We start from the raw sequence: 13,597 nt of genomic DNA on the forward strand, positions 1-13,597 counted from the left end.
TGATATAAAAGGAATGCCTCGTGTACTCAATTATATCATAGTATATTAGGATTAGGTGTCTATTAAAGTCCACTATAGAACAGTGACAGAATTATGAAACCAGAAGCATATATATATTGTCAGCAATGATGCGCAGCAGCATCTGCCCCGAATGAGTTACAAAAGCGCAAAACGTATGGGTCATCGTCGAGATATCAACTAGGTTGACGGACAGCGAGCTCAGCATAGGCTGAGATAGCTTGGTCGTCGTTGGAAATACTAAATAATGAGGACTAAAAGTCTATATGGTGCTCTAGAGGGAATCGATCGTCGTTAGTATCTATAATATGTCGTTTCTACAGGACTCAACTTGATAGACTATCGAGCCTGGTGTTGGTCGTGAGGTCCGAGGTACTGTCGAGGTTCCCAGATCGTTGAGAGCAGTACCGATATCCCTCACTGCTGAACTATCCTTCCTTATCTTCAGACTCTCTGAGAAAGGTTCTCTTCTTTCTTGGAGATTCTGGGGGTATGGGACCAGGGATTGGAGGTCACACTCTGTTAATATAGAAGATAATTATGGCTCTCCTAGCCGCATGGGTTTTTGTCAGAATAAAGCTAGTCCATATTGGGACATCATACGAATATATATACCCAATACTCATAGAGGGGTTGGGCTGACAATCCTTCTGAATACAATCATTTTTCCAGACCCCCCAATAAGTCAAACAGTTTTTTACATGCCTGAATGGCAATTTCTGTGAATCAACACCTGCATGTTGGAAACCCAGGCGAGGGAGAGATCAAGAATGGTATAAGTTGGTAGGATAGAAAGGCGAAGTTTTAAGGTTAAGAGGGTTAGAGAGAAAAGAAGAAGAAGAAGCTACAGAGTAATAATTATTGTATTCACTGTATATATCCTGTAGAAGCCTTAGGCCCCCGTTATTAGGTGAGCATGACGCGGATGATTTCCTTCGTTACTTTACTCCAAGTAGTTAGGTAACAGATTCTTCTTGCTTCCTGTTTCGCTTCATGCTGGATTAGAAATATGGAAGGAGAATTAATAATCAGGACAACCGTCTGCTTTGTAACTATACTGACTGCCACGTTTACATAAATACCTGAAGTGTTCCAGTCCAGGTTCAAAGTATCCAGCCTCATCCCCATCCTCCAAGAAATAAACCACCATGACTTCCCCTGTGTATACCTTCACCGTCCCCGCATTCATCAAGGGCCTGACTGCCCTGACTCAAATCCTAAAAGAGGCAGAGTCCCACGCCACCAAGAACAACATCCCACTGGCTGACTTCGTCAACGCCCGTCTCTACGATGACATGAAGCCTCTCTCTTACCAAGTCCAGGTCGCCACTGATCTGGCCTTGAAAGGCGTCGCGCGTCCCACGCACACAGATCCCGTGGACCGTCCACACTCAGAAACCACGTTCGAGGAGCTGTATGCACGCATCGACAAAACGCTGGAGATCCTCAACGCAGTCGACCCAGCGGCCTACACGGGCAAGGAGAAGACCCCGTTCAAGGCGCCATTTGGTCCGACCGAGGTCGAGTTCACGGCGGAAACGTATGCGGCGAATTTCGCCCTGCCGAACTTCTATTTTCACTTGACTACAGCGTATGCCATTTTTCGAGCAAAGGGGGTCCCGTTGGGTAAATTGGTCTATTTGAAACCGTTTCTCTCATAGTTGAGATTGTTTCGTCTTGGTTGTCGCGAAGGAACGATGTATACATAATTTGACAGTGTCTCAAAATACTTTTATACAATATATACACATCTGTCTGGCAAAGACCGCGTAGCCAGCTACGCAGAGTTCCATGATTGTGGTTTTTGCTGGGGATGTACATGGAAAGGCAAGGAGTGATTACCCTTGACTATCGCCATCGAGCAATTTCTTGAATCGGATGGATCTATAGCCTGTCGATTCCAAGTACCGTAACCATCATGCACCCATTCGCTGCCGTCCAGCACCTCTCCAAGTATGGTAGATAGCTCAGTCCGGAGGGCATCGAAAGAGTAGTCACACGCAGTGAATTGACAAAGAGGGCCCTTGTCACCCATATCCTTCACTGCAGATGCGATGAGAGAGTATCCTGTGGCAAGTTCCATCCATGGATCGCTAGGATCCATCGAGCCTCGCTGCTCTATTTCCGTTGCCTTGTCGTTCGCACAAGGCGCTAGCTGGAAACTGAGTGATCGTAAGTTCGTCATCAATTCCACCGCATTAAGCACGAGCTTCACATGGTTATAGAATGGAAACACGGCTGTGTATCGGAAAGATGATAGATTCTTAAACAAGTTAGATAGAGATTCCTGGTCCTGGAGGGGTCGGATAGATGCCATGGTGCCCCATTTACTGAAAATCGAAGGGACCTGAAACAAATAGTATTCGTAGTGATTGTACACTTTAAGGGACGATGACTCATTAAACACCATCGATGACCATCTTCGGGCTTCCAGTAGGTTTGAGCATTCCTCCATCTGAGGGAATCGCTCAAAAGCACCAGAGTGCGAGTCTTGTTCAAGCTGGACAATCTGAAAAGGCACATCAAAGGCCCAGCTATGTCCGTCGTAGATTTTGGCGCCCAGCATCATGCCAATGAACGAAGGGGGTGCGAGGACGGTTACACGCTGCGGATCGAGGCAGCGGAGTACCTGACGCCACCAAAACGGATCCTCCGCATTGTTTGGGGAGTGTCTCCCTCTCACCACGATCGACGTGATGTGACGATGCAGGTCTGATGTCGATACAAAAGAAAGAAAGTCCTCGACGTCCGTCAAGTTAAAGCAGGCATGCGAAAAGAGTCGGGGTCGCACAACCTCGAGGATCCGGGACGAGGAGCGCGAGAGATTTTTAAGCCATCGATTTCCACCTTTAGCAATACGAGTACTAGGGGGTTGGTGTATACTGGTGTGGGATGGAGAAGTGGCCAATAGATATGAGATAATCTCATCTATAAGCTCATTCGGTAGCGATTCCAACCAGGAAACGTGCATAGACATCGTCGAAAGACCCGATATAGGATCAGACCAGTAAATAGTTCATCAATCAGACATTGTGGAACAGAAATAACCCATTCCAATGGACAATAGTGGTTCACTCTCAAGATAAAAACTGGTCAAATGTTCAAACAAGTTGGCAATGGCAATGACGATGTGGTTCCCGAACAGGTTAGCGGTGAGCAGTGATCGGCAGCAAAATCTCGGGAAGGAATCCGCCTTACACTGCCGACCACAATGTCTCACTGATAGCCCACTGAACTAAAGCCTGTCAACAATTATGGTAATATTGATTATTTAGCTCCTTTTCCAGGTCAAATGTTGATTAAAATCATCGACTTGGCATGTGTATATAGTATTCTAGATTCATCTATTATTTCTACAGTAGGGCCAAAATGGACATGAGAAGTAGAAGAAGGAAAGAGTCAGTAGAAGACAAGAAGGGGGATATTATATTAAATGGGTAATTGTAATTATATGATCCGCATAGCAACAGTGAGGGATATCATGGAAATATTAAAAAAAGAAAAAAAGAAAAAAAGAAAAAAGAGGTATGGAAAAATAGGGAGAAAGTAGAAACCAGTAAGGAAGCCATGCACGTGAAAAGAAGTACAAATGAAGAATCCAAATGCTGCGTCTTCTGTCATCAGAACCGGGCATGAACGAAAAAATTGGATGAGACAAAAGAAAGTGTTGTACAAGAGGCTGTAGCGATGCCTCAAAGAGGACGCTTGGAGTGCTGTCAGGGGCTGTTTTATTTCTGAGGTTGAGTTTTCACGTTGTTCGAAAGCCAAGCCTGTTTGGGGTCAGCAACGTCGGGAAACAAGGCGAGTTCAAGTTCAAGCATTCTTACCAGGCCTTCGAAAATACCAGTTCCATCCGTGGCGACACTGGGAGCAACATACCACAGCTTGTCCTTGAGCTTGGTGAGCTGCAGGGCATTGGTCACCTCCTCGGGGCTGAGATCTATACGGGCAGTGATGGTTAGTAACGGAGAACTGCTCGATGATAAGGTCTCAGTACGTACGGCCTTGAATATCTTGCTTATTCGCAAACACCAATAAAAGCGCATCCTTCATTTCCCGATCGTTGATGATCTTGTGCAGCTCGGAACGAGCCTCCTCGATTCTGGCTTTGTCGCTGGAATCGACCACGAAAATCAGACCTTGGGTTCCTGCACACGTTCCCACCAGGTCAGCAATCAATTTAGGGCTGAGGACTGTGTCGCGGGGTGGTACCAGAATAGTAGTGTCTCCAAAGGGGCCGAATCTTATCCTGTCCACCCACGTCCCAGACATTGAATTTGACGTTCTTATATGTGACACTTTCGACGTTGAAGCCGACAGTAGGAATGGTAGTAACATCCTGATTTGTGATTTTGAGCTTGTAAAGGATTGCTAGGCAAGCAGACGTGTCAGTTTATTCATTCCTGAACAGCCACCGCTACCTAAGGTGCGCATCGGCCGAGGAACTAGGGTTCTTAACTCACTAGTCTTTCCAGCAGCGTCCAATCCCAACATCAAAATGCGCATTTCCTTCGTCCCAAAGATCTTCCCCATGATCTTGGAAACCTGACCTCCCATCTTGACTAGTGATAGGCGACCCTTGGCGGTCGCCAACAACGATTGAAAGAATAGAGAATAGGAGGTTTGGAACTACGTGACAAAATAATAATCACGTTCGTGCGATCAAGGTCGAGAAGCAATTGGTAGTTGAAGACAGAAGAAGGGTGGGAATTTCCAAGAAAAAAAAAAAAAAAAAATAAAGAAACAGAGAGAGGGGGACGGACGTGAAATCCAAAGGCTCGATGGTAATTTTGATCGACTAGTCTCCACGTTAACAGGTACAATGCGTAGATGGATGCAAGGTAAACAAGAGCGAAACCAACTTACATTGGCCGGAAGGGGGAAACAGGTCGCGAATCTATCTGGTTGACAGATGGATTGGAGGGGGGAGGGGGGGAAAGATAGGAAGATTCAGGGAAGTGGCAGAAGAGGAGAAGGAGGCGAGGAAGAAAATGACCGTCTAGCCAGCTAAGGTACTTCTGTGATTTAATTAATTTGAATTGATTATTTCAGAGTTCCTGGCGATGATCCACAGGCCTAGCAAAGAATGGATGCTCCGTAAAAGGGGGTCGCTGACTCAACCCATGTATCCCGTGACTTTACCCTCTTGTCCTCTCTTCGTCTCGTCGTTTCACCTTCTCGTCGCTCTTCGTCGCACCAGTCCTTCTTCAAGACCCTGACTGTCACAGGTTCCTGTCATCCTGTCTCCCTGCATAGTCCCTGGATGACTGAGTGAGGGTCTCTCCATGATCCATGCTCCGTATTGGTGATGGACACCCCTCTCCCCATATTCATGGATGATTCTTCAGAGGCAAGTCGCCGTCGTTCATTGAAAATGATAAATAAATAAATATATAAATAAAGAACAAAAAAATAGAAAAATAATCACAACCATGAGGCAATTCCTGGTATCTCATGTAGCAGGCTTTGAGAGAACTCGGAATGATACGGAGATCAACGCCGATGCCGCTATAGGTACGTACGTCATGGGCCGACCGATGAGGTCACCGAACCATTTGTGGTCGTTCGTGCAAAAGAGACTCCTCCATGGCCACATATTATATACCTAGAGCCCATCAGGCCAAGGCTCGTGGAGCTTATCGTTTGATTTCTTTCTCCTATACATAATCCTAATAATACCATACATGTCTATAGGCAGGCTCATGCAAAATGGCTAGTGAATTTGGATTTATGAGACGTCGATCGTCTGTGTACCAACAGCGACGTCTCTCCTTCCAATATGAGAACAATTCTTGGAGTGCACCTCCTTCTGGAGTACGCTACATGGACCCACCTAGTACCTAATCCCCAAACATAGAGACATCCCTAATTCAGCTACTCAGACCGTATATGGCGGCGTCTCAGTCTTGTTTGCGGACGATGGGAGTGTAACAGTCGCCGTTGCCATTCGTGATGTGACCTATCTCCTGGAATTTGTCCAGCAACACCTGAAGCCGAAAAAAGACCAGTCGCTTAGTTCGGCGATAGCGGACTTCGTTCTGGACCAGTTGCGCCAGTTTAGTGAAAAGCATATGGAGAAATTTATGGGCCTGGCAATGCCCCAGCATCTAGCACAATCCTGCCCGGACTTTTGCTCGCGCTTGTGGGCGGAGCTCGACATCCTTCCATTGGTGCTACCGGAGGAAAGCAGAAGGGAAGAAGATGATAAGTTTACCTTTGGCCTACCTGATAGTATGACTTGGAAGGTCCGGGGCACCGATGAGCAAGCCGAATCCATGGGGCGCAAGTGTGTCAGGTACTGGCCCAAGCCCATCCATCCTCTGATCATTGTGATCGACCGCTAAGGGAGCTTTGCAGACTTTTTGGACCGGAGAATATTCCGCTACTACAGGTTGGTTTCTTAGGTTTGGTGGAGGTGGACACTGCCTTCCATGTACGCCTCACAAACCTCAATGATTTCCGGAAGACTGTTACTCCAAAGACGTGGAATGCTGTCCAACATTATGCCACTGATCTCAAAGAAAGGAAAGTCAAGATCGCCTTTTTCAGTGCCACCCCTCAAGGCGGCGGGGTGGCTTTAATGAGACATGCCCTGATGCGATTCTCCCACTCGTTGGGCACGGATATTTCATGGTAAACAAGGCTCTCTAAAGAAAAGCAAAGCGCACCATTTAACCTGACAGGATAGGTATGTGCCTAAACCACGACCGGGGGTTTTTCGTGTAACCAAAACCAACCACAACATCCTACAAGGCGTTTCACATATCGATGAACGACTTATCGAGGAGAATTGGCGGCAGGTGTGTGACTGGATAAATGAGAATGCAAAAAGATATTGGCTGGTTCCTGGAGGCCCTCTCCAGCACCCTTCACAAGGAGGCGCGGACGTGGTGATTGTTGATGACCCGCAGATGCCGGCGTTGATCCCCATTGCCAAAAGGATGGCGCCAGATAGGCCGGTTATTTTCCGATGTCATCTCCATATTCGCAGTGATTTAATCTCTCAGCCGGGCACTCCACAGGAGGAAGCCTGGAAGCGGATCTGGAAGACTATCAAGTCTGCGGACATCTACATCAGCCACCCCATCAGGACATTCGTTCCACATAATGTGCCTCAAGAGAAAGTAGGTTATATGCCGGCTTCAACGGATTGGTATGTATACTATAGCTGGCCTTGAAACCGCTTCGATTGGTGGCTGACATTGCATCTTAGGCTGGATGGCCTGAACAAACACATGCGAGACTGGGATGTTGCCTTCTATGGACGGGTGTTCAATTCTCTCTGCAGAAATTCCGGCATGCCAACCATCGACTATCCAAAAGGTGTAGTATAGCACATGCAGTTAATATTTGCGTCATGGCAGGCTAACTCTTCCTGTGGGAAAAAAGATCAGTACATCACACAGATCGCCCGGTTCGACCCATCCAAAGGAATCCCTGAAGTAGTGGAGTCATACGTAAAGTTCCATGAACGATTTACGGCCTCAGTGCATGATAAGCAGCCACCTAAACTCCTGATTTGTGGACATGGCTCTGTTGATGATCCGGATGGCTCCGTCATTTACGACGCTGTCGTAACTCACATTGAAGAGAACCTCCCACATCTCGCGGATCAGATATGCATCGCCAGACTGGGAGCCTCGGACCAGCTGCTGAACGCACTGCTTTCGAAGGCCAAAGTGGCGCTGCAGCTATCCACGCATGAAGGATTCGAGGTGAAAGTTTCCGAGGCCATCCACAAGGGAGTGCCGGTGATTGTAACTCGGGCGGGAGGCATTCCCCTGCAGGTTACCGACAAGGAGAACGGATTCCTAGTGGATGTAGGGGACACGGACAGCGTGGCGCAGCATCTCTATGACCTGTGCACCGATGATGAGCTGTACGACCGGATGAGTCGTTTCGCGCTGAAGAATGTGTGTGACGAGGTCAGCACGGTCGGTAACGCGTTGAACTGGCTCTATCTGGCATCCAAGCTGTCCAAATTCGAGGAGGTCAAGCCGAATGGTCGGTGGATCAACGACATGGCTCGTAATGAGGCCGGACAGCCGTACACGGAGGGCGAAAGTAAGCTGAAGAGGGTGATTGACCCGGAGAAGATGGGATAAACATTCAACCCATACGCTTGACTGATGCAATTTTAGCGATTGATGCCTAGAGTGACCTTAGTATGTCTATAATCTCATCCATTTAAAGCAATAATAACATATAGAGAACACAGAAAGCAAAATTGCACGTACGCCCTGGGGGTATAGATATAAACAAGTAGAACACAGTCGACATCATATCAAGATCATCATCATCACAATCATAACAATATAACCCAATGATCCAATGATCCATCACCTTCCCACAAGCCGATATCTCTCCCTAGCCATCCCCCCCTCCCCTCCTTCAACTCCATACCCCTCACCAACCTCACCGACAATCCTCGCCGGCGCCCCCCCAACCACACACCAACTTGGCACCACCATCCCCGCTGGTACGACTGCACCATCCAACACGACCGCGAAATCCTTCAAGATCGCCATACTCCCTACCACGACCTCCTTCCCGATATGCACATGATTCCCGACCGTCGCGGCCTCCACCACCGCCCTCTCGCCCACAAACACATGGTCACCGATCTTGAGTGGATAGAACGAGTGGACCCCGCGATGCAGTCTCGATGGAGGTCTCAGTATTGCTTGCCGAGATATATAACTGTATCGACCGATGGTAATGGCCACGGTGGGTGTGGGTGTGGGTGTCGTTGTTTTCTTCTGTCCGTCCGCTGTTGCTGCTGCTGCTGCTGAAGTAGATGTTCGGTAGAGGTCCCCACGGATGACGGCCTCCGCTTGAATCACGGTTTTTCCTCCCAGGATGATATGTTGGGTTCCGTGGATTTGGGACCGGCGCGAGATTTTGTTCCCTGTGTCCTGTTTTCATCACGGGTTAATAATTGATTGGCTGGGTTGGGTTGGGAAGGGAGGGGAGCATACAGTCTCGATGTATTCGCCTCTAGCTGGTTTGGGGGGCATCTTGGAGGGGTAATGAGCTGTGTTGGGCTGGCTAGATTGATTGTTTGTTGGTGGTCTGGTGGATTGATATCATATGGCAGAAATACAGTAGTACGTTGGATTGGGAAGGCGGTGGAATGAAGTCCTGTCCAGTTATTTGACACCTTGTATTAGAGGCATGAACAAGGCATCTTTTTCTACTTAAGCAGCACTCCTGAGGATGAACTATGACTGCCGACAATATAGTTGGCATAATTATGTTAAGACCGTTACCAACACATCATGTCAATGTTGCTACATTAGGTAAAACAACTAATCAGACAACCGTATCAACATAATTGCAAACCAAACAAATCCAGGATATCTTCACGAAACAACACCCAACCTATTACCTCCATAGATTCGAGCATATTAAGCGGTTCTCAATACCGAGGTTAAATCACTCGCTTCTTCGCTGTCGGAAGCTCTCCGTCGAAGTGGATTTTGAACGCTACAAGCGTCAGCAGGTGTTAATCTCTTGGTAAGATTACAGCGACTTACTTGTTGGGAACTGTGAATAACTGCCCCAATCCTCACGCAGGTAAGTATAGTAGCCACCCTTACGATGGATCTTCTTGACTTGACCCTGTGGCCCGGGTGCAGGACGGAGGTTGTCCAGACGGCCTACAACGCGCAGCATGGCTGTCAATGCTAGTAAAGTGACTTCCTTACCCAAGCCAGTGTGTGGACCAAGATCATACTGGATGTAGGAATCCAGTGGTCGGTCCAGACGCACTTCATCGGGGTCAGGGAAGACCTGAGGGTCCCGATTAGCCTTCACCTATTTTTTACTCGTTAGTAAGGTTCGTGGTGCAGGGATATGGCATTAGATGGGGTAAACTTACAGCTCCGACAAAGACTGTGTCGCCCTCCTTGATATTAGATTCTCCGGCCTCATCGGTGACCGTGAAGTCCCTCTGGGCCTCACGATAAGAGCCAAAGTTTCCGTTGAGGCGGAAGGCCTCGAGACAGTAGCGTGTCAGCTTCTCGTCCGACTCCTTGCTATCCTGCTTGGCAAGGCTGTTAATCTCAGCAAGGTGCTTTTTACCCTCCGGAGATAGGTAGTAGTCGATGATTTGTGTGAACTTTCAGACATATCAGCACCTAGTCAAAAGGATTATAATGCCCAGATCAAGCACGTACCATCTGCGCCTGGTTGTGGACCATTGACACAGCTGCGGGTAGGATCTGGGAGTAGGTAACCTCGGAAACACCCAGGCCACTCTCCAGGAGTTTCTTGATCAACTGGTTCCCGTAGTCCTTCAGGACATTGTGGTCATCGGTGAAATTATCAATAATAGCAGAAAGGAATCCAGGCGAGTTTACCGACTTAACATGGCGCTCCACTACCTGGCCGAGCTGCTCGGAAACAGCATGGGCCGCATGATGCAATGGGAATGACTTAGACTTATCCACATCGAAGAAGGTGCTGGTGAAAATAACAGCCAAGGTAGTAAACATCTCATGCTCAGTAAAGACACCGCCAGAGTTTTTCTTGGTCTTCAAGGGAAGCGAGAAAATCTTGGATGCGAAGTGGACAGGCGCCAGATTTCCAAGACTAAAGAGCCACGGTCAGTGATACTAGGGCAAGGTAAGGTGTATGTAACGACTTACTCCCGTGCGACATCGATCTGTCTAATACCCGCAAGTTTACAGGACCTGTCTTGGAGTAAGGTCATGGTGACATCTTCGTAGAACTCCTTGATGTTCCGACGCCACTGGTCATTGTTGAAGGCCTTGCTCCAGAAGTCGTCTCCACCTTTACCTGGGCAGAGTTTCGTGATACCTCCCCAGACCACACGGTAATCTTTTTCTTGCTCCAGGGCCAATTTAACGTTGGGATAGGAGACAAGGTTCACATGGGGAGGAGTGAACTTCGGCCGATCATACGAGTAATGCGACTCCCGACCTAGGTTTTTCATGATGTTTCGATTTTCGCTGGGAATCGTCATCGGATAATGGGCGTATATTGAATCATACTTAAACCAGTTGGGGAAGGCTCTCGTGGCAAGTTTGTAGAACACGCAGCCTTGGTTGATATTGAGGTCATACCGAGCCTCGTTATACCCCCAATTTGTCAAGTTTCGAGAATTATAGTCAATCTATACAAGTGATTATTAGGCAACCATTTCCGGGACATTTGTATTCCATAGAACTATCTTACCGTGTAGTAGCGGTCACCACGGACAAGTGCCACCGCATCAGACAGGACAGCCCGGGAAATTGTATAAGTGGGAGCAATACCGACACCTGGGACCATAGGTTCCTTGGCTTCTTCAGCAACAATACCCGGATACAGTTCCACGTAATCCGGGTGCTCGTAAAGGTGGCGAAGCGCGTCGGCAACTTCAGGGTCAGAGTTGATGTCCTCGAAGCTCTCGTATGGCTTTAAGTCGAAGAACTTGCGGAACTCATTGAGGGACCCCACGTTCCACCTGCGGGCCTGCTGAATACCCAAGATTTCCACGGCCTTGAGCGCCTTTGGCACGTTCCGAGCACCGAAGGAGCCTTCAACAAGGATAATATAACATTAGGTTACCTGGACTAAGTAGTAGTTCAAATGGGAAAACTCACTGGCAACATCCTCAACAGCATTGGCCAGGATATTAACAAGATCCTCATCCTTGTATGTTCCGTCCTCCTGACGTTCAAGGTGTGCAAATGTACGCTTGGAAGGATCCTTGGGCATGCCATGCTCGTATCTGCCCAGACCCATCAATAGCTCATGAACAGAGACTTCAGATGCAGGCTTTCCCATTAGCTCTTCATATATCTTCTCGGTCCATTTCTCGTCATTAGCACTGATGGCAGAGTGCCAGCGATAGGCCAGGTTGAATTCGACAGAGCATTGGTTGCCCAGTCCCGATGGGGTATTGCTGTTACCCTCCATATGGGCACGGGGATCCTGTATTCGGTCAGATTTTCCGTCGTACAAACGGCATTAATACTTTCTATTCGGCTTACCAGGCACCACGTGCTATTAACTCTGTTCAGGTTGACGATGGTGCGCAAATAATCATACAGAGTGATGTTGATGTAAAGGCCGCAGGTAATCCTGCAAATAGTTAGATCACCTCTTTTCATCATATAGAGCAGACGTCGACAAATCAAATACATACAGCCGACCAGTCTGAAATAGATCATTGTCGTATTTCGCCCATGCCTTTTTAGCCGCTTCTTCGGGAAGGTCGGCGCGAGGCTTAGTAAAACGGCCATTTTCATTGATTTCCGCCAGCTGCTCTACAACGTAGTTGTGGAATCTAATCGATGACCCTAGATCAGTCTCCGCTCAAGAGGTTTAGAACAGGAGCGGAGAAGACCTACCGGTTTAACATAACCAGCAGCACACAGCAAGCTGGAGGAAAAGCCTGAAGACGAGGCTCAGAGAAGGAGTCAGGTTTCAGTTTCCCGTCTTTATGTGTTCGGATCAAGTCTTGCTCTTCCTGAACGTCACCGTACAGGGTAGAAAGATCAAGGTAGCCCGAAGTCTTATTCACATTAGGGTTTCGGGGATCCGTTTGGAAGATATCTTGTCAAAGATGTTAGCGTAGATCATCAACCAATGCCCAATTCATGAGCCTACCGTGGATGATCAGAGAAGCCCAGTCGAAGAAAACACTAGAGACCTTGTTCGGATGGGGATTGAATTTTTGACGCGCGTACAGGCAGTCAAATACAAGACCCGCATCAGGCAGTCCGCCGGGCTGAATTGTCAAAGGAGCGATCGAACGAGCATAGGGTGTGTTGGCTGCACCAAGCCATGGCAGAGTAGGGTTGTTGTTGGAGCCGTCCGCATTACGGTAGGCATAGTCATCTCCCATATACCTATAACCGTCTTAGCATAGGTCCGATCGACAGGTGCAGAATCAGAACCGATCCAACTCACGAAAGGGGAGGATGAGGCAAAGATCCCCATAGCTGATCCAGGAAAGCATTCGTCAACTCGACGCGGTTCTTCGAGTTTCCAGGAAGGCCAGAAACGAGCTGCGGACACGCGAAACAAATTAGCAAACGTGCACAATTGATACCCCTTGGCGATTGACATACTTGGATAATTCGCTCCATTAGCATGGTCTTATCATCTGTATGCTCGCCCTTGACCTTCTGGCGGATAAGGTCTTTAGCAGTTCCAATGTCCTTGAAACCAAGGGCGCGAACATCTTGGAATATGCTACCCGAGTGTTCCTTATCATGACAGATGGTATCTCCCGTCTGGTTCGGCAGAGGGCGTCGCGACGCATGAAGGACCTGGGAATACTTCTCAAAGACGGACACGCCGTCTTCTAGCGTTTCGCTTTGTCCATCATCCGACGGTGATTTTGCCGTGGAGGACAGCTTGGACTGGCGCTTGCCGCTGTTAACCTGCGCGCCATTCTGCTTGGTCTCGCGATCGCCCTTCGACTTCTTGAAGGTAGTAGAGAACCTTCGCAACATTATGGGTATCTTATGGACAAAAGCGAAGGAGAGTAGGTATCAGAAAAGTGGACTGTGGAGATAATGGCACAAGAGACAAAAAGATAACCAGCAAAGGGGGAAAAACAACA

The 13,597-nt window shown here is 48.1% G+C and overlaps 6 protein-coding genes across 6 annotated transcripts; 2 read left to right on the top strand and 4 right to left on the bottom strand.

The window, feature by feature from the left end:
* Positions 1-1,166: 1,166 nt before the first annotated feature.
* ATNIH1004_007739 (DUF1993 domain-containing protein) lies at positions 1,167-1,679 on the top strand (the record flags this gene model as incomplete). Its single annotated transcript, XM_033572358.1, has 1 exon — positions 1,167-1,679. The coding sequence occupies one exon, from the start codon at positions 1,167-1,169 to the stop codon at positions 1,677-1,679; it is 513 nt and encodes a 170-aa protein (XP_033425673.1).
* A 116-nt stretch (positions 1,680-1,795) lies between these two features.
* On the bottom strand, positions 1,796-2,995 carry ATNIH1004_007740 (F-box domain protein; the record flags this gene model as incomplete). Its single annotated transcript, XM_033572359.1, has 1 exon — positions 1,796-2,995. The coding sequence occupies one exon, from the start codon at positions 2,993-2,995 to the stop codon at positions 1,796-1,798; it is 1,200 nt and encodes a 399-aa protein (XP_033425674.1).
* Positions 2,996-3,746: 751 nt separating this feature from the next.
* On the bottom strand, positions 3,747-4,575 carry ARF6 (ADP-ribosylation factor, Arf Arf6; the record flags this gene model as incomplete). The annotated part of the gene is made up of 5 exons (XM_033572360.1): positions 3,747-3,788; positions 3,846-3,958; positions 4,020-4,166; positions 4,213-4,389; positions 4,482-4,575. The coding sequence occupies 5 exons, from the start codon at positions 4,573-4,575 to the stop codon at positions 3,747-3,749; spliced, it is 573 nt and encodes a 190-aa protein (XP_033425675.1).
* A 1,152-nt stretch (positions 4,576-5,727) lies between these two features.
* Positions 5,728-8,123, top strand: ccg9 (putative trehalose synthase (Ccg-9); the record flags this gene model as incomplete). Its single annotated transcript, XM_033572361.1, has 7 exons — positions 5,728-5,832; positions 5,901-6,304; positions 6,376-6,651; positions 6,707-6,818; positions 6,882-7,171; positions 7,232-7,341; positions 7,408-8,123. The coding sequence occupies 7 exons, from the start codon at positions 5,728-5,730 to the stop codon at positions 8,121-8,123; spliced, it is 2,013 nt and encodes a 670-aa protein (XP_033425676.1).
* A 234-nt stretch (positions 8,124-8,357) lies between these two features.
* ATNIH1004_007743 (dynactin subunit 5) lies at positions 8,358-9,035 on the bottom strand (the record flags this gene model as incomplete). Its single annotated transcript, XM_033572362.1, has 2 exons — positions 8,358-8,933; positions 8,997-9,035. The coding sequence occupies 2 exons, from the start codon at positions 9,033-9,035 to the stop codon at positions 8,358-8,360; spliced, it is 615 nt and encodes a 204-aa protein (XP_033425677.1).
* A 413-nt stretch (positions 9,036-9,448) lies between these two features.
* Positions 9,449-13,487, bottom strand: ATNIH1004_007744 (peroxidase/cytochrome P450 family protein; the record flags this gene model as incomplete). Its single annotated transcript, XM_033572363.1, has 13 exons — positions 9,449-9,504; positions 9,555-9,834; positions 9,899-10,138; positions 10,197-10,611; positions 10,668-11,155; positions 11,218-11,561; positions 11,628-11,958; positions 12,018-12,108; positions 12,173-12,313; positions 12,378-12,582; positions 12,637-12,878; positions 12,940-13,037; positions 13,101-13,487. 13 exons carry the CDS (start codon positions 13,485-13,487, stop codon positions 9,449-9,451), a joined length of 3,318 nt encoding a protein of 1,105 aa, XP_033425678.1.
* Between the last annotated feature and the right edge of the window lie 110 nt (positions 13,488-13,597).

The sequence above is a fragment of the Aspergillus tanneri genome, assembly GCF_003426965.1.
Source record: "Aspergillus tanneri strain NIH1004 chromosome Unknown AapTan_7_pilon_pilon_pilon, whole genome shotgun sequence".
NCBI classification, from domain to species: Eukaryota; Fungi; Ascomycota; class Eurotiomycetes; order Eurotiales; family Aspergillaceae; genus Aspergillus; species Aspergillus tanneri.